The sequence below is a fragment of the Staurois parvus genome, unplaced genomic scaffold (genome assembly GCF_062004578.1).
Source record: "Staurois parvus isolate SC_StPar_1 unplaced genomic scaffold, SC_StPar_1.0 ptg000029l, whole genome shotgun sequence".
Taxonomy (NCBI): Eukaryota; Metazoa; Chordata; class Amphibia; order Anura; family Ranidae; genus Staurois; species Staurois parvus.
Genome location: NW_028317825.1, coordinates 3,832,124 through 3,851,495, shown reverse-complemented (window position 1 = coordinate 3,851,495; position 19,372 = coordinate 3,832,124). Strand labels below are relative to the sequence as shown.

At 43.2% G+C, this 19,372-nt stretch overlaps 1 protein-coding gene and 1 pseudogene across 1 annotated transcript; both read left to right on the top strand.

The window, feature by feature from the left end:
* Positions 1-489: 489 nt before the first annotated feature.
* Positions 490-19,139, top strand: LOC149471064 (fibrinogen-like protein 1-like protein). Its single transcript, XM_089658041.1, has 3 exons — positions 490-547; positions 14,134-14,235; positions 17,138-19,139. Exons 1-3 carry the CDS (start codon positions 544-546, stop codon positions 17,776-17,778), a joined length of 747 nt encoding a protein of 248 aa, XP_089514167.1. The 5' UTR covers positions 490-543; the 3' UTR covers positions 17,779-19,139.
* Positions 8,749-10,144, top strand: LOC149471065 (adenosylhomocysteinase B pseudogene; annotated as a pseudogene).
* Positions 19,140-19,372: the final 233 nt, after the last annotated feature.

The window sequence follows — 19,372 nt, the reverse complement described above, 5'->3', positions numbered from 1 at the left end:
CACTGTATTCTTGTCAAGGATAAAAAAAAAATCGTAAATCGTAAAGTAAGGCTGATATTCTCAAAGCACCTTTGTTAGATGACAGTTTTTGAGTCATCACTGACTTCAGGCAGAGACAGGACAGCCTTTCAGCCTAGCAATCAGCCTGACACTTCTGCTCTAATAGGGAGAGAATACAAGTAAATAATCAAAATCAAGTAATCCCTGAGAGGTAAGGCTGCTACATTTTACCTATTCAACCATGTGATTCAGTTTACTACAGATGCCTATTGGTTCTTTGTAAAGGTCAGTTCAGTTATATGTACTCTACATTTAAATAAAACAACATCTACAGTATGTAGACAAAGAGTATGTTTGGGAACTGTGCATTATCAGCTGTTGAGGAGTTAAACCAATCTATTAGAACAGATCTTGAGGAAACATGTACTTTGTACTTCTGGCATGGCACTATACTGTATGTGTTCTACATAGAAAGAAAGAAGAGAAGAGGAGCAGTACAGCAATACAACAGAACCCAAAGAGTGTGAAGATCAGTCAACTCAAATGGGTGAGTCTACAATGACAGAAATATGAAAGCAACTCTGCCTTAGCGGAGCAAACTTATATTTTTAATATGATTCATGTATTTTCCTTAAAGTGATTATGTCACTCAATAGGCAATATCACAGTGTCGCATAACATACTGAAACATATAGTAATCATTTTAACCTGCGATCAACTGTGGAAAATCAGCAGTTTCGGTGCATTCTATTTAAAGTTCCAACACTGACATTGCAGTTTGTAGCAGAATAAATTGTAACATTAATCCAGGCACTGGGAATGTGGCACTGTACCGAAATAGTAAACCGTTTGTCAGTCACTCTATTCTTGATCATGGATTGTGCAAAAAAATAAAATCCCAGGCTTTTGATCATAATAGCCAATCAGGCTTTGCTTTTATTTTCTAACCTATTTTGAGCAAATAATACCAGAAATGAGACTTGTAGCTTTTAAAGGCAAATTTGTTTTTATTATGTTGCACAAATTTTACAGACAAAGCATGAGAAATAAAAAGAACATGTACAAGTAAGTAAACAGAAAAACATCACAGATGTGGCTATGATCCATGTGGATGGAAGAAAATGATGCAGTACAAAGGGAAGAGGGAAGGATCAAAAACCCATAATACGGAGATATAACAAAACATAGTTTCAGGAATGTATCCCTGGGCGAGATGTATGGAACAATATGAGAGAACTCCGCACAACCAAGAGTGTAAACCCAAACTGAGAAAGAGAAGGGAGAAAAAAAAGGGGGTGGGGGGGGGGGGGAGCCAGTGGTAAGGATAGAGGATAGCGAAGGAGAAAAAGAGAGAGAAGAGTGGGGATTGGGAGACGGGAATGGCAGAAAGCAGAATCAAGGTGGCTCCCCACCTGTATTCCCCCAACCGGCAGACAAGTCAAAATGAAAATGAGTCGTGGGAGCAAGGCTCAAGTCCAATAGGGCGCAACAGGGTAACACATATCTCAGAGAGTCGAAGAGGAGGAGAAATGGAGCCAGACTGACCACAGCAACATATGTTTATCATAGGTATCATTGGTAAATGACAGCATTTCCTCCATACGCAAGGTATCATTAAGCACAGAAACCCACATCGGAAAGGGAGGGAGAGTGGCTGTTTTCCAAAAGAGGGGTATCAACTTGCGAGCTGCAGACAGAAAGAAACGCAACACACTTTTCTTCTATGCTGCCCGTGAGCCCGGTAATATAGAGAGAAGAGCAATTTCCAGAGAAAGGGGCCAAGGACTCACCATAGATCCTGTTATATACAGCAAAGACCTGTCTCCAGAAGGGTTGTATTTGATCGCAATCCCACCAAATGTGGATGTGTGTACCAAGAGCTCTATTAAAGCGCCAACAAAGATCAGGTGTAGAAGGAAACATTTTGTGTAGGGAGGGGGGATCCCTGTACCATCGAGAAAGAAGCTTAAAGTTCTTTTCTTGTGAATAGCAAGAAATAGACGATTTATGAGTGAAGTGGAAAGACATGGTCCAATCCTCAGCCGATATGTCTTTACCTAGGTCTCGAGCCGACTTGTAGCTTTTAGCAAGTTTCAACTGACCGAGCATGTTCAATTTAGATATTTCATTTTGCTTTCCCATGAAGTTTGTAATCCGTGGATACAGAATAGCATTATAATGCTCATTTTTACAGTTTTGTGAAAATAATATTTGTTGGATTTTTGCATATACATGTTCATTAGTTAGATGAATTCTATAACAAATAGGTACTTATTTTTACCCATCCATTTTTTGTAAATTTTATATGTTCACCTTCATTACTTAACCTCAAGGGCCCCTTGACATTACTAATATCACTTATATCACCACTACAACTTTGTTGAATGTATTTAAATGTTTTTGAAACAATCAATTTAGTTTTTAAAAGAATAAAATAGATTTTCCCCTGTTTTATGAGTTGTTACTTGCCAAGGAATCTAAAAACATGTATGATGAATGTAATATAAGACACCCAAGTACCCCTTGACCCCATCAGAAATACTCCCTAGGGTACAGGTACAACTGCTAGCTGAGAACTAGCAGTGAACTAGGATATCAATAGGCTGGAACTTTGCTATTATTTAGGTGGCAAATTTGCTATTAAGATGATAGCATGCAAACAGCAAATTGCCAAAAGAACCAGTTTATCATTTTCATTTTGTAGTCTATTTTTATGCACAAAGGCATATCTTCTGGATGCTGAATCACTAAACATCCAGCAAAAGTGATTGAGGGGATTGGGAGGGTGAAGATTATCCCAAAGTGGGCCTTCAACCCCTTATCTACCAAGATATATATATAAATGTTCTGGTATTCAAGGGGTTAAGGCCCATTTCACACAAACTGACCGATCGGGTCTGCGTGTCTGTTTTTCCAACGGACCCGATCGGACACTCCATTGCTCTCTATGGAGCAGCGGGTGTAAAGGGACATGTGTTGATTTACACCCGCCTGCATCCGATCCTATCCTGTTTGTTAAAATCAGATGGATGATTGTAGATTGTAGATCATAGATTGTAAGCTCCAAGGAGCAGGGCCCTCCTATCCCTCTTGTATTGAACTGTATTGTTGCTGTATTGTCTCCATTTATATTGTAAAGTGCTGAGTAAACTGTTGGCGCTATATAAATCCTGTATAATAATAATAATAATAATAATGGATGGGGATCCATTCCCAATCTGTCTGGTGGATTGGATGACAGACAGATGGGAACAGGTGGTTCGTTTCCATTCGACAGCCCATAGAGGACAGTGGGCTGTGTCTGTGTCTTCTCTGCATAAGCGGAGCAGACACAGACCTGTCATCCACTTGCTCAGTGGGGATCAGCAGGCATAATCTAGGCAAGCGTATCCACTAACGGGGCCGCCCTGTGTGAAAGGGGCCTAAAGCAAGCTCATGGCTGCTGGTATGATTGTTATTGATTTTTTGGGGGGGCTGATACTGAAATTCACAGTGAAAATAATTTTGCCAAAATCTCACTGCTCACCCCTAGTCAAGCAAGCAGCAAGTAAAGTTTCCTGTTAGTGCTAAACTATAGATGTGCTTTAGGCAATAAAGGATAATTTCCCTTTTGGAACATGTTATAGGTTCCACCCATGTTTAGGGTAGAACATGTGGCATGTTCAGCCTCCCACAACCTCTCCCTCCTGTGACAGTGGGCGGGGGTTCCTCTCCCCACACTAATTGCTGCTTTTTAAAAACAGCGTGGCTGTGCGAAGCTCTGCCCACACACTTGCATCATTCATTCACAGATTCCTGTGAATTAAAAAACTACACGTACAAGTATTACTACCCCTCCCACACACACACCTGTGACAACGGGTGGGGGTTCCTCCCCCCCCCATACCTGCTGTTGTTTTTTAAAAACAGCGTGACCATGTCAGGCTCCGCCCACACACTCAGATCATTCATTCACATACTCCTGTGAATTAACCGCTTTCCCACTGCCCTATAGCAAAAATACTGCTACAGTGCTGCAAGGCTGCGCAAAATCACGTGTATATATACGTGATTTTGCATTTTCGGGTAGAGGGCATGCCATTGGCGGCTCTGGCTGGTGATTCCCCGCCGGCATCCAGCGATCGCCGAGTATCACTGACGAGGGAGAGTCCTGTGTGTAAACAATACAGATCTCCCCCGTCAGCTCCTGCACATTGCTTTGTATTGCTCTGCATAGCAGAGCAATACAAAGCAGTGTGCTTACACAGTGAAGCACAGCACATAGCACACAGTAAAACAGCACACAGCACACCTTTGAGAACCCCAGATGTTAACCCCTTCCTGCCCAGTGCCATTAGTACAGTGTCAGTGCTTTTTATTAGCACTGATCACTGTATTAGTGTCACCGGGAATGTTGGTGACAGTTAGTCAATTCCCCCCAGTGTCAGAATGCCCGCCGCAGTCCCGCAGTCCCGCTATAAGTTGCTGATCTGCGCCTTTACTAGCATTACAAAAAAAAAATTCCAGAATATATACCGCCATTTGTAGACACTATAATTTTCACATAAACCAATTAATTTACATGTATTAGGATTTTTTTTAGCAAAGACATGTAGCAGAATATATTTTGGCCTACATTTATGATGAAATTTGACTTTTAACATTTTCTTATTTGACATGTTTAATAGAAAAAAGTCAAAAATATTGTTTTTTTTTTCTCATAATTGTCAGTCTTTTTTTGTTCATAGAACAAAACATAAAAACGCGCAGGCGATAAAATACCACTGACAGAAAGCTCCATTTGTGGGAAAAAGGGGCATAAATTTCATTTGGGTGCAGCGTTGCATGACCGTGCAATTGTCAGTTAAAGTAATGCAGCGGCAGACAAAATTGTAGTTGCAGTGGGCTGTGGGGGCGCTTATGAGCACTCTTGTAGTCCACTGACATGTCCTCCAGCTTTCAAACAGAAAGCTAGTACAGAGATACACAGGACATGTCTGTAGGAGCCCACGTTGCACCGGTGATCTACTGATTGTGGGTGCAATGCTTTCCATGCTTGCAGAAAAAAAATGCTTGCACATTTTTCTTTTTGCAGAAATATGGGCATTTATTATTTTTTCTGCAAAGGTGACCTTTAAGATGCAGTGAAAAGGCTATAGCCTTTATCACGTTTTTATTGGAGAAAATGACACGTTTCAAACATAATTTGAAATTTCTTTGTATTTTTGACATTTGTGGTTTGTCAAAGTGCAGGCAACTTGTTTAAAGTACAACTAAGCTCTGCGTTAATTTGGATTTGGCACCAGAGGCGTCCCTAGGGTTGGTATCACCCGGTGTGTTAACATGTGGTGTCACCCCTCCAGAGGTGGGTGGTCCCTGTCGTGCACACAGAGCCTGGCTGGGCTCTTCCCCTCCCTGTGTCCCCGTTGCACCTCCTGGAGTCCCGGAATAGTAGTTTATTTCTCTTGTGATAGCATGGACCATAACAGTTCCTGTTTATGGAGAGATCTGGGGTCTATTAGACCCCAAATCTCTCCTCTGGCCTCCCAATGCATGCGATCAGACACAGATCATTCTGATCACTTGCATTGGGACTACATGGTAGAGACTGGTAAAGGCATCGGTGGCAGGAGGGGGAGGGACTCCCTTCTGCCACCTGTAAAAGTAACCCAGTGGCTTGTTAGTCCCAGATTATTTTTATCTTGTGCAAAATGAGAGAGGGAGCAAGAGGGAGAGAGAGAGAGGGGGGGGGGGAGGGGGGAGAGAGGAGAAGAGAGAGAGGAGAAGAGGGAAAGAGAGGAGAAGAGGGAGAGAGAGGGAGAAGAGAAGGGGGGGTGAGAAGAGAGAGAGGGAGAGAGGGGGGGGAGAAGGGAGGGGAGAAGAGAAGAGAGGGAGGAGGTAGGAGAGAGGGGGAGAATAGAGAGAGGGAGAGAGAAGAGAGAGAGGGGAGAAGAGAGAGAGAAGGGAGGAGAAGAGAGAGGGGGGGGAGAGGGAAGAGAAGAGAGAGAGGGGAGGAGAAGAGAGAGGAGAAGAGAGAGAGAGGGAGGAGAAGAGAGGGGGGAGAGGGGGAGAGAGAGAGAGAAGGGGGGAGAAGAGACAGAGAGAGAGGGGGGGGGAGAGAGGGAGGAGGAGAGAGGGAGGAGGAGAGAGAGAGGGAGAGAGGGGGGGAGAGGGGGGGAAGAGAGGGGGGTGGAGAAAAGAGAGGGGGGAAGAGAGAGAGAGAAAGGGAGGAGAAGAGGCAGAGAGAGAGGGAGGATAAGAGAGAGGGAGGAGAAGAGAGGGGGAAGGAGAGAGAGAGAGAGGGAGAGAGAGGGGGAGAGAGAGAGGGGGGAAGAGAGAGAGGACGGTGGAGAAGAGAGAGGGGGAAGAGAGAGAGAGAAAGGGAGGAGAAGAGACAAAGAGGGAGGAGAAGAGAGAGAGAGGGAGGAGAAGAGGGGGGAGGAGAGAGAGGGGGAGAGGGGGAGGGGGAAAGGGGAGAAGAGAGAGAGACGGGGAGAAGAGAGAGAGGGTGGAAGAAGAGAGATAGGGGAAAGAGAGAGAGAGGGGGGGGGGAGAAGAGAGAGAGAGAGGGGGGAAGGAAGAGAGAGGGGGGAAGAAGGGGGGGGGGAGAAAAGAGAGAGAGAGAAGGGAAGAAAGAGAGAGAGAGAGAGAGGAGGAAAAAAGAGGGGGGGGTGAAGAAGAGAGGGGGGAAGAAGAGAGAGAGGAGGGAGGATAGAGAGAAAGAGACGGAGACTCTATTTGACAAGTAATGGAGCACTTATCTGTGGTCCGTGGTGTCTGCGGCTGCACTGATACTTGACATGCAGTGATGGTCTCCTCTCCTGCACCCCCTCTTCATGGTCAGCTGATCTCTAGGCTCCGCCCTCTAAACCTATGCAGTGAATGGAATAGATGGCCAGCTGGCTGCAGAGAGGCCAGGTGGGCGGAGCATAGCTGCGATGTTCAGTCTGGGTCTGGGCTTCCTGCCGGATCTTAACAAAGTCAGTGGGTGCAGCAGGGAATCAGCACTCTGGGAAGGCACAGAGAGGGTAAGACAGCTGGCTTGCCATTAATTCAGGATGCCATAAGCCAAGCCCACCTTCTCCTGCTCAAGACTTTCTGAGCCTGCCCCCCTGCCTAAACCCTGCCTTCCGCCTGAGCCTGCCTCCCACCCGAACCCTGCCAAGCTCTCCTGACCTGCCAGGCCCTGGGCCCTTGTTCCTTCTGTCTGGGGGCAACCGGTGCGGCTCACACCCCCCGCACCCACCTAGGGCACCACTGTTTGGCCCTCATTTCATTTTGTGGATTAGGTGCCTTTACAGTGCGCCACTTGCAAGAGTACATACTATTAATATCCTTTCCCCCCTTTTGCTCTCCATAGGGGCACTCGGCAGGGCTGTCCACTTTCACCAGGCTTGTTTACCCTGCTTTTATATTACTGGGCGGTTGTTCTGGTCACGTTGCGCTGGTGGCTCTCCCGGCCTAGGGATAACACTGCGGTGATCCTGGAGGCGGAAATGTTAGGTTCGAATGCTGAACTTTATAACCTAATTCATAGAGGTCCAAAGTCCAACTCACCCATCACTCTTCCTATGCTGACGACCCTGAGGGTGTGGAATCAGGCTGAGTTCCATTTTGGGTAAATAACTCTCCTCACACGCCACTCTGGGGCAACCCTGGCCTCCCCCATCTGAATATGATACCAGATCCAGTGATAGTGGGCTTACTATGGCATTAAAACTTTGCACCATATTATGCCTAGTGGCGTCTTGCTTCTATTTGACGAACTCAAACGGCCTGCCTAACCGAATGTTTTTCGGTTTTTACAACTGCGTCATACGGTGGCCACTCAATTTCCTTCTCCACCGACCATTTAGATGGATCTGTTAGAAAACGTATTGTTATTGGAGGATTTGCCTAAACCGTTGTCCTCTCTCTATTCCCTGTTGATACCACTTTCTACACTATCTAGAATGCATGTGCTAAATGGCACACAGACCTCCCTTCACTCTCGGAGAATGATTAGGATGATTGTCTTCTACAGTGCCTCCTTACCATGATCTCAGCCAGGGACCGCTGCATACAGCTTAAATTTATCCATAGAGTATATCACACCCCGCGGCACTTGGCTGTGATATATCCTGATAGATTGGCCACATGCCCTTGCTGTGATATGGAGGTGGGCATGTTTCTCCATGTTTTGGGAATGCTCCAAGCTTCTCCCCTTCTGGGTCGGGGGGCTTAAATATTATTAACACTGTAAACTGTCTATTCCCATGGATTTACTGATTATGTTGCTGGGTCTCTTGGACCTTGTGGAGACATCTAAGCATAATAGACTGTTTGTCTTCTATGCTTTCTACTATGCTAGAAGATAAATTTTGTTGAAATAGAACATTGACAACCCCACCGACAGTCTTGGGATGGAAATCGGCAATCAACAGGGCGCTTCCGTTGTTCAAACTTACTTATATGAGTCATAATTGTCCAGCTAAATTTAATAGAATATGGGCTGGGTGGGTGGAGGCTCAGGGCCTTACAGTATAACACTTGGATCAGTGGTGTCCCGAGCCAGGTGCAGGGGGTGCGGTCCACACTGGGTGACACTGACCGCACTGGGTGACACCGGACCCGCTCCACAAAAAGGTAAGTTGTAAAGCAAGTCGACGATCCCCGCAGGATGGATCTGATCTATCCTGCGGGGATTGTTGACTTGCTTTACAACTTACCTTTTCTTGGAGCGGGTCTGGTGTCACCCCATATAGGTTTCATGCCGATGATCCTGCAGGCCTCCCTTTCGTCTGCTGGCTCAGCGGCTTGTGGTGGTGCTGCGATCTCTCCGCCGATCACCATGTCTGACAAGCTGTCCTACAAAGTTGCTGACATCACCCTGGCAGAATGGGGCAGAAAGGCCATCGAAATTGCAGAATACGAAATGCCTGGCCTGATGAAGATGAGGGAGATGCACTCGGAGAGAAAACCTCTGAACGGGGCCCGGATTGCCAGTTGTCTGCACATGACTCTCCAGACAGCTGTGCTCATCGAGACCCTGACGGCACTGGGAGCTGAGGTGCAGTGGTCTTCTCCACCCAGGATCATGCTGCTGCAGCCATTGCCAAGACCGGGGTACCAGTGTATGCCTGGAAGGGGGAGACCGATGAAGAATACATCTGGTGCATTAAGCAGACCCTATATTTTCCAGATGGAAAACCACTCAACATGATCCTTGATGATGGAGGAGATATCACAAAGCTTGTTCACACCAAACATCCAGAGCTGCTGAAAGGAATTAAGGGAATCTCTGAAGAGACGACCACAGGAGTGCACAACCTGTACAAAATGAAAGCTGAAGGGGCCCTAAAAGTATGTGCCATCAATGTCAATGAGTCTGTGACAAAAAGCAAATTTGATAACCTGTACGGTTGCCAAGAGTCCCTGATTGATGGCATTAAGCGAGCCACTGATGTGATGATTGCAGGGAAGGTTGCAGTGGTTGCAGGGTATGGCGATGTTGGAAAAGGTTGTGCTCAAGCTTTAAGGACTTTTGGTGCACGTGTCATCATCACAGAGATAGACCTAATCAATGCACTGCAGGCAGCCATGTAAGGTTATGAGGTCACAACAATGGATGAAGCTTGTAAAGAAGGGAACATTTTTGTCACCACAACAGGGTGTGCAGACATTGTTAAAGGCAGACACTTTGAGCAGATGAAGGATGATTCCATTGTTTGCAACATTGGCCACTTTGATGTTGAACTCCATGTGAAGTGGTTAAATGACAAAGCTGCCAAGAAAGTGAACATTAAGCCGCAGGTGGAACGCTACCTCTTGAAAAATGGACATTATATTACTTGCTGAAGGCCGTCTAGTAAATTTGGGATGTGTGATGGGTCACCCTAGCATTGTCATGAGCAATTCCTTCACTAACCAGGTCATGGCGCAGATTGAACTGTGGACCAACACTGACAAATATCCTGCAGGAGTGTACTTCCTGCCCAAAAAACTTGATGAAGCCGTGGCAGCTGCCCATCTTGATAAGCTTGGAGTGAAACTGACTAAGCTTTCAGACAAGCAAGCAAAGTAGCTTGGCCTAGGGAAGGAAGGACCCTTCAAAGTTGTAAAGAAAGCCGACGATCCCCGCAGGATGGATCAGATCTGCGGATTGAGCATAATGGATCGGAGGTAGATCCATGCTCCACCCAATCCTCCCTATTTGTCCTGTTCACTGAGTGAAAGTGTTATGTTGTCACCATAACAGGAATAGATGGGAAATCTTCCAATGGGAACACCAGTTCTGGGTGACAATGGTGACAACCAAGGAGTCCCTCACTTTGGAGAGATTTCCTGTTTTGGCTTCAGTCCAAAATCAAACACCGAAGTAAGCAAAAAAATCCAAAACAAAAAAACAGGGTTGCAACCAGGGGCAGACTGACCATTCGAGCACTCGGGCACTGCCTGAGGGCCTGGGGTCAGTAGGGGGCCCCATGAAATGCCCCTCGTACCTTTTACATCCTTTTTTGGGTGTGTTTTGAGTGTGGGCAAGGACACAGGGGCTCCATGATCCCCTATTGCCCGGGGGCCCCATGACTTGTCAGTCCGCCACTGATTGCAACCCTTCCTTACTCTCTCAAAAATATGAAAAATGTTTTGCCTATTTTTTTATTATTTATTTAAGGACATTTTGGTAACAATTAAAAGGTTTTGCAAGTATAGAGATAAAAACAAGGACAAGGACATTGTCAATAAGTACATCATAAGAATGATCAAATACCATAAAACAGAAACAAAATTGCCAAATCATTTATATTTTGAAGCAAGCTGCAATAAATTTCCACTGACCTCTAGTGGCAAAAATCAATACTGCACACTTGTAAGAGAGTCCCAATATTCTACTGCGTGTTGGTGTTAGAAATGATCCTGCCTGTTAGAATTGTAGAGCTTTAAATTTTATAATGGGTTCTAAGCAAGAGAATCTCTTGACCCAAGAAGATCTCTTGTCCCTCTGCTGCATCTGTACTTAAATTATAAGTCACTTTAACCATTTTTATGCATTACCACATGGCATTCAAGCACGGGGTGATGATTTTTTAATGATTTTTCCTAATTCTATAACCTTTGAGTGATGGGACTGCCTATGTTGATCAAATAAAAGTGAGCTTAATATCAGGCAGCCTTATATTTCAAACAATGTGAAGCAAGCTTTTAATCATATTACACAATAGGCATTCAGAAGCTGCTTTTCAGAGAGTGGCCAATGGCAGGTAATATGGTAGAGTGAATTGACCAACTCTTCCCATACAATGTTACACAGTAAGAGTTCTGGATATAAATACTTAAATCACCCATATTGTAAATTTACTGGAAAGCTGTTCACTTTAAAGTGTTACTAAACCCAGGACCCTGCAGTCACTATATCTGGTCTCCCACAGTACACACAACATGGAAATGCAATTATTTTAGTAAATATAAACTGCTAAACTTTTCTCAATAGTTAGAACAGTCTTGTGACTTCTATCAGTGTCCAGCTGAGCATTGGTTAATCTTGTAGGAGGAGTTGGCATTCTGTTCTGATTGTCCTATGAAGCTGCATGACCCCTACCCCTCTATTTGGATAGTGCTGATTGGTCCTGTGCTGATCACATGCTCCCTCCCAAAGAAAAAAAAATGTCTCTAGCTATACACACTACATTGAGTATGTGCAGAGTGACTCCTAGAGTTCTGTACTATCAGCAGATAGATTGGGGACAGTAGAAGAAGAGGAGGATCAAACAAGCTTTTTACACAGTGCAGAGGATTAACCCCTTAGGTTCCACAGTGAGTATAACAAGCATGCTTTACTGCATATACAGACTGATTTTACTGTGGGTTTAGGGACATTTTAGGGACATTTTAAGGTCACTTTAAGCACGATTGTGGGCTACACTTTTATTTTCAAGAAGGTCACCCAGGTACTGCAAAAAAAAAAACTGTCTGTACAGCATATCTTCTTTGCCACAAGATGTCCTCTGTCTTCTAGGCTGAATGGCACCCAGCATCACTCCACACGGAAGAGTGAGGACTGGGGGTCTTTACTGTAAATGCAGGGTGTCATGGTCCCTCCCCATACTGATGGGTGGTAGCAAGTTTCTTAAAGTGCAGCTAGGGTTTAAAAAAATAACAAAAAAATAATTTCCCAACAGTGCACCACCCATAAGGTCCCTCACTGGTCCCACCACCTTCTCCCTTGCTTCTTTCAGAAATTTTAGCTGTCTTAGCCAGCAAAGGATAGTGTCGCTCATACGCAGGAGTACACTCATCCCAACACAAAGGCACTGTGCACATTCTACAGAGAATTGAGAAGAGGCAGGTAGGTGGATTATATTGCAGAAGAGACACGTAAAGCCTGCCTGCTCACATTATTTTTCTCAGCTTCAATTGAAGCCGGCAGTGCTGTGGAGGGAAGGGGGGGGGGAGCACACAGGGGGATCCGGGCAGCAGAGAAAAGAGTAACAAGAACAGGAGGCAAGGTGGGGGTGGCATTTATTAGAACCAATACCTTGGATTTTCCTCCTACAGCAGCTGAATGCCAATAGGGGGGAGAGGAGGAGAAGCCGACTTTCAGCTTCTGCAGGGGGAAAATACAGAGGATCGGTTTCCGTAAATACCACCACTGCTGCCCCTCCTGTCCAGGTGCCAGGGGTTGGCAAGGAAGATCGTGATCTAGGCCAACCCTGACAAAGTCTTTAGTAGAGAAAAGATATAGAGTATATAATTTATACTGGTGATTTGATAAGTGTGCACAAAAACACCCTAGCTGTTCTCCACATAATACATTACTGTCCCTTATATCATTTTATAGCTAAATGCTTCACAAAATATTGGAATCTCCAGAACTGAATGTATGTAGTGACAAGGGGTCTATTGATGGTGGCTGCTGGGGGATCTATTGTTACTGGAGGGGATCTATTTTTGCATGGTGGTCAATTGTTGATAAGGAGGTCTGTTGTTGCTGGTGGGCTATCTATTGTTGCTGGAAGGTGTCTACTGTTGCGGTAGGGGGTCTATTGTTGCTGGTTGTTAGAGAATGTTTTGATGCTGAGTGCTGGGGGATCTGTTGTTGTTGTTGCTGGGGGTCTATTGTTCCTGAAGTTAAATTTTGTTGCCAGGGTCCATTGTTGCTGGGGGGTCTATTGCTTCTGGCTGTGGGGGAATTATTTTACTGCATTTTCTGTGATCATTAACAAATTCCATACAAATGACTTAGCACCACAAAGTGATACTTGGCTGTGTATTCTCTATAAGGAGTGATACTGGGAGGTGGGTAGGGGGTGGAACCAAGAGACTGTGATCAGAGATGGGTAGAGGGGCGGTTGACAAGAAGTGATTCAGAAGGGGGGAGTTCCGGCACCTGTTCTCTGCTTTTTTTAGAACTAATTTGTGAGGTTATCAGCAGACACAATGTGGCCCCTTGAAGATTAACCCAGCCTACTGTTTTACATGTTTGGTTTATACAATACAGGCGTACCTAGGTTTACGAACACCTTGGTTAACATCATTTTCAGTTTACGAATAAAAATCCATTGAAAATAATGCCTCGGTTATTTTTTTCGCAATATGAAGCAAGTTTCCCCAGGATGCATTGCACCTGGGAGGTTTATAGTGCCGGCCCCGTGCCTTTAAAGTGCACTTTATAAAGAGTTTTGAACAGGTAAGACTTTTTTTTTACTTTTTTCTGACATCCGGAATGGATTAATTGGTTTTCAATGCATTTATGAATTAATTTGTAATCATGTCCCTGTACAGTATTTACGCCTTTAAAGTGCACTTTATAAAGAGTTTTGAACAGATAAGACTTTTTTTTTTACTTTTTTCTGACCTCTGGAACGGATTAATTGATTTTCAGTGCATTTACAAATTAATTTTTAATCATGTCCCTGTACGGTTTTTATGCCTTTAAAGTGCCCTTTATAAAGAGTTTTGAACAGATAAAAGACTTTTTTTTAAACTTTTTTCTGACCGGACAAACGGATTAATTGGTTTTCAGTGCATTCCTATGGGAAACTGTGTTTCGGTTTATGAATTTTTCGCAATATGAAACATCCTGCAGAATGCATTAAATTCGTAAACCGAGATACTCCTGTATTTTATTTCTAAATCTGTTAACCTGAATTACTTCTCTTTGTATCTTACCCTTAGGTATCCTTTATTATCTGATGATACTAGCTGCTGTTTCTGCTGTTTCAACACGTCATGATAACAGGAGGCTGAGGAAGGATGATGATGATGAAGAGCTCTTCAGTATGGTTTATCAGTGTATAAATCTAACATTAATTATGTATAGAAACTTATATTGTAATATTGCATCTTTAGTTTGAATTTACTGTAGTTTAACTCTCTGGCACCACTGCCCCCCAGAACTGAATGCCAAGGGGCGGAGGCAGGCTTCTATATCATGTGATAGATAATCACAGTGGTCACATGATTAAAGCTCACGATCGTAAGCAAAGATTGGGAACTGTCCGTGACAGCTTAGTCATACTGAGAGGTAACAGTGAGCGTATTCTCAGCACAGAATGCTGTTCCCAATGGAATAATATGTGCAGTACCCACCTGCCCAACCACGGTATAGATGGGTACGGCCAGCAGGAACAGGTTAAAAGAAATGCATATATCAGCTGTCCATAAAGCTAAAGAAAAAAACCCTACTACACATGTAACTATACATTGAATGTTGAAATATGTACAGTATGCACTTGTGTCTGGTTTTTTTCCACTAAATGACAGAATTCCTTTTCCAAAGGAATCTTTTACTGCTAATCTATTACATTGTATGTACTTTACAACTTTTACATTGTGTTTAGTTTCTGAAATGGCATTTTCCAACATCTGTCTTGATACAGCACATAATGGTTACAGGGACAAACCTAGAGGGTGAATCACCCCAGGGATACTATTACGCTACAAATGAATTTGCCGTAGTTAGGCCTCACGTACACGGGGCTTTTGAAAAACTTTCCTGACCGATGGAAACTGACTGCTAGAAAACGTCGGTTAAAAACGTCAGTTTAGCCACGTTTATCTGCCGTGTTTATGCGCGTTTGCGTTTAGAAGCGTTTTTAAAAGATAACCTCAGGAGACCCTTCCAAATCCCCAGAATGCACTGAAAAATAGTAAATAATTAACTATTTTAGACATTTTGTGAGAAATAGAGAGAGCAGAAGCAGAGAGATTGCTACTTTCTGATGGATGTTGCAGCTGTAGCAAAAGTGGCTCGTGAAACATGCTTGGCACTGTGGGAAGAGCTACAGAGTGCTGTAATGCCTGTAATGCCTCCGGATGCATTCTGGAGTGCACACAACACTCCTTGTGCTTGTTTGCTGTGTTTTGACATGTTGCAGTACAATTCTGTGCAGAAATAATGCAGCACGTTCTACCATTTTTTCCTGCACACCAAACCTGGAACTGACTGCACTGGTGTACTAGGTCCATTTGAATACATGGAAAATGCTGTGCATGAATTTTTGATGAAGAAAAAAGGCTCTGGACAGCATCTTGATATGGACCAGCCCAAGAATGCATCTAAACCTAAACACGCATAAACACGTTTACAAGCATTTACACGCAGTTACAAGCATTTGGCGTTTGAAACGCTGATAAACTCTACTCCTGAACGTGATTTTTGTGCTTTCAAAAAAATGCCTGTAACTTCAACTGCCTGTAAACTACTGTAAATGACTATGTGTACATAGACACATAGGAAAACAGAAAGGAGAGTTCAGGGGCTGCTGAAAAAAATACACAACTGCTCCTAAACTTCAATTTAGCAGCTGCACTGTACATGAGCCCTTAAAGTGTCACTAAACCTAGGACCCTGCATTCACTATATCTGTCTCCCACAGTACACAGAACATGGAAATGCAATCATTTTAGTAAATATAAACTGCTAAATACCTTTTCTCATCAGAAGTTAAAGCAGTCTTGTGGCTTCAATCAGTGTTCAGCCAAGCACTAGCTAAAGCTTGTAGGAGGAGGTTTATTTCTTCTCTAGGGGGATGTAAACCCCTGACCTCTGTTGGACAGTGCTGATTGGCCTTGTGCTGATCACATGCACTCTCCCAAGGAAAAACAAAAACCTCTCTAGCAATACACACCAAACTGGGCATGTGCAAAATACCAACAGTTCAGTCTGTTTTATCAGGAGATAAGAGTTGATCTCTTAAACAAGGGGAGGAACAGAACAATCAGGATCAAAGGGCCTTTTTACACAATGCAGAGGATTGACCCCTTAGGTTCCACAGTGAGTATAACAAGCATGTTTTACTGTATATACAGACTGATTTACTGTTGTGGGTTTAGTAACACTTCAAAGTATTTCTAAGGCTAAAAGTTTTTTTTTCAGATACAGTAATAAAGGATGAAATGTAGTGCCCTCTTAGTTGTTAGCAGAAAAAAATGTCCCCGTTGAAAGATTTACCCTATGTTCCTGTTCTAATGGCAGCTCAAATTTTTTAATTTTTCAAAACAGGGAGAGTAAATCTCCTTAACAGAGACACAGACAGCAATAAATAAGTGCCTGAATTCCTGCAGTTCAGCTTTAAGTAAACTTCATAAACTAAATTATGGATTGTTACTGTGAGCTACTAGACTTACAGTAGCTTATCATGATTGCTGTTTAAGATGGTTACTGAAGAAGACTTCACAATTATGAGAGATGATCCTGCTATAAAGTCTTGTGCTGTTTGTGCAGACCAAGGTTTTTTAACCAGGATTCAATGAAACCCTAGGATTCCTCCAAAGGTTGCTAGGAGTTACTTGAGTAATTAGCAATTTCTGCCTCTTAGATAAGTTCTCACCATTGATCTTTTTACCTATCTGTAAGCGGGTAATTCTACCCAATGACCACAAGTGTAAGAAGTATTCTTCCCACTGACATCACAGTAATGTATCATGAGTTGCAGATATAGTAATTTTTAGAAGGGGCTCCTTGAGATCTGAAAGTTATTTGAAGGGTTCCTCTGTGTTGGAAAGGTCCAGAAAGACTGGTGTAGACAGTCTAATCTGTGTTCTTGTCTTCCTCCACAAGCCCATAGGTTTATAGGTTGGTAACCTGAAACTACATTTGAACTTTAAACAAGCACTACTTAAGCAGGTTCTGGTGTTCTGGGATCCTTCAAATTGTAAGTATTCTCTTTTGTCACAGGTTTTCCAAAAGACTGCAGTGGAATTTCACGAGACAAGGAGAGTGGAATCTATGTTATACATCCCAAAGATTCACATCCACTGCTTGTGTACTGTGACATGACAACCTACAGTGGAGGTTGGATTGTCATCCAGCGTAATTCCTTTAACTCCGAGATTACGTGGGATGAGTCCTGGACTACCTACAAATATGGCTTTGGCAATGTTGAGAAGGATTACTGGCTGGGCATTGAATATATTCACCAAATCACTAAGCAGAGGGTGTATCAGGCCCGTTTTGTTATTCTTGACAATAACAATGTAGAAAAATATGCTGACTACAACCTGTTCAGTGTGGAGGATGAAGCTAATGGCTACAAGCTGAGGCTGGGAAGCTACACGGGCACTGCAGGAGATGCCATGTCCTCAGTAAGTCCAGGGCTAACACATGACAACATGAAGTTCTCAAGTAAGGATAAAGATCAAGACATTTATAGTGCCAACTGTGCTTCCAGTTATGGTGGTGCATGGTGGTATGGAGCATGCTATGCCTCCAAGCTGAACAACAAAAATGGCATACACTGGCAGGGACTCTGTAATGGGAACTGCCAAGGGTCATCCATTTTAATACGTCCTGCAGACTATTGCCTCTATCTGGACTAATGATGTCTGATTTGTATTCAAGAAGCTGTGTACAAATCAATGGTTTGATGATAGAATTCCTCCTGCGCTGTAATGGACCCCAAACCCTACCTATCAGCTGCTTATACTCAAACTGATACCCAAACAGTGCAGAAAATATATATAAATAATAGTGCAGCGCTAATAAACTAAATCACTATAAATTATAATTCATGGGCTAAACAAGCCAAACACACCTACATGTGAATAGTGACGTCACGAGACCACGTGACGTAACGCGTAGGTACGCCGATACGCAGCTTCCGGTTTTTGAAGTGACGCACTTCCTGTATGGGACTCCATCTTGAAAACTCCCAGGAAGTACCACATGAATGCAGTTTACCCATGCAGGGGAGAGGAAGAGGCTGTATTGTAATGTGAGTAACTTCTTTTCATAAATAAATGAACTGCAAGCTTGATTTACTACACTATAGAGGATCTCTTTCTTTGCTCACTAATATGTGAGTGAGACTTCACAAAAAATCTGCTTAGAGGAGATTTACCAGACGGAATTGTTGAGGATCCAGGGTGATCCTGAAGGCTTTCTGGCCCTTAGGAGTCGCAGAAAGGAGGTGAGAAGGCACTGCAGCTGAAGTGGAAAAGTGTGTTGGCACTCACAGGATTGAGCACCAATTGCACATTGCATGTGTATGTCCTATCACTTATTTAAATACTGGACTAATATATTTATGTGTTCATTTATGAGATTTGAAGTGGCACTATCACATGATATATGTCTTTTATTTTAACATTGTTGAGTTATTTGCTGGCATGTGTGTAGGGCACAAAGATGAATTTGTCACTTTAAGATATATCATATTTTTTACATTTAATTTTTTATGTTTTCAGTCACTATTCACATGTAGGTGTGTTTGGCTTGTTTAGCCCATGAATTATAATTTATGGTGATTTAGTTTATTAGCACTGCACTATTATTTATATATGTGTACAAATCAAACATTCCCTATGTGGACAACATAGGAAGAACCTCCTACCCACAGCTCAGTATAATTCAAAAGACACCGATGCTATATTTACAGGCAAAACTATTTAGCTGATGAGCTTCAGTACATAGTACCATCCCCAGGAAAACCCCTTTAGTGCCAAAGCTTGTTGGCTGATTACAGCTTTGCCTGCGAAAACATAATTTGTGTGTGGGTTTTCTTTTAGATTTTACTGAGCCGTGTGTGGAGGAGTGGAGGACTCTGGGCCCTTGGCAGGTTGGAGCTGTGCACTTTTCCTTGACTCTATCTCCTACTGTTTTATTGCATTTTACTGAGTTAGACCAGTGCATATTTTATATGATTAGATGTATGATTAAAAGCACCAGTCTTCCAATGACAGCTTCTGTATGTTGTGTCTTGGACACTGGCTCTTATTTTCTTATGTTTCTTATTTTTGCCGGCTCTCCTCTTAAATTTTGTAAAAATATAAAGCGGTATTAATGTTTGTCATTTTATATTGTGTACAGGTGAAACTCGAAAAATTAGAATATCGTACACAAGTTCATTTATTTCAGTAATGCAACTTAAAAGGTGAAACTAATATATGAGATAGACTCATTACATGCAAAGCA

Coding starts and splice junctions, on each gene's coding strand:
- LOC149471064 (XM_089658041.1), top strand. Junction 14,236..17,137: donor TGATGATGAAGAGCTCTTCA/GTATGGTTTATC, acceptor CTTTTGTCACAG/GTTTTCCAAAAGACTGCAGT.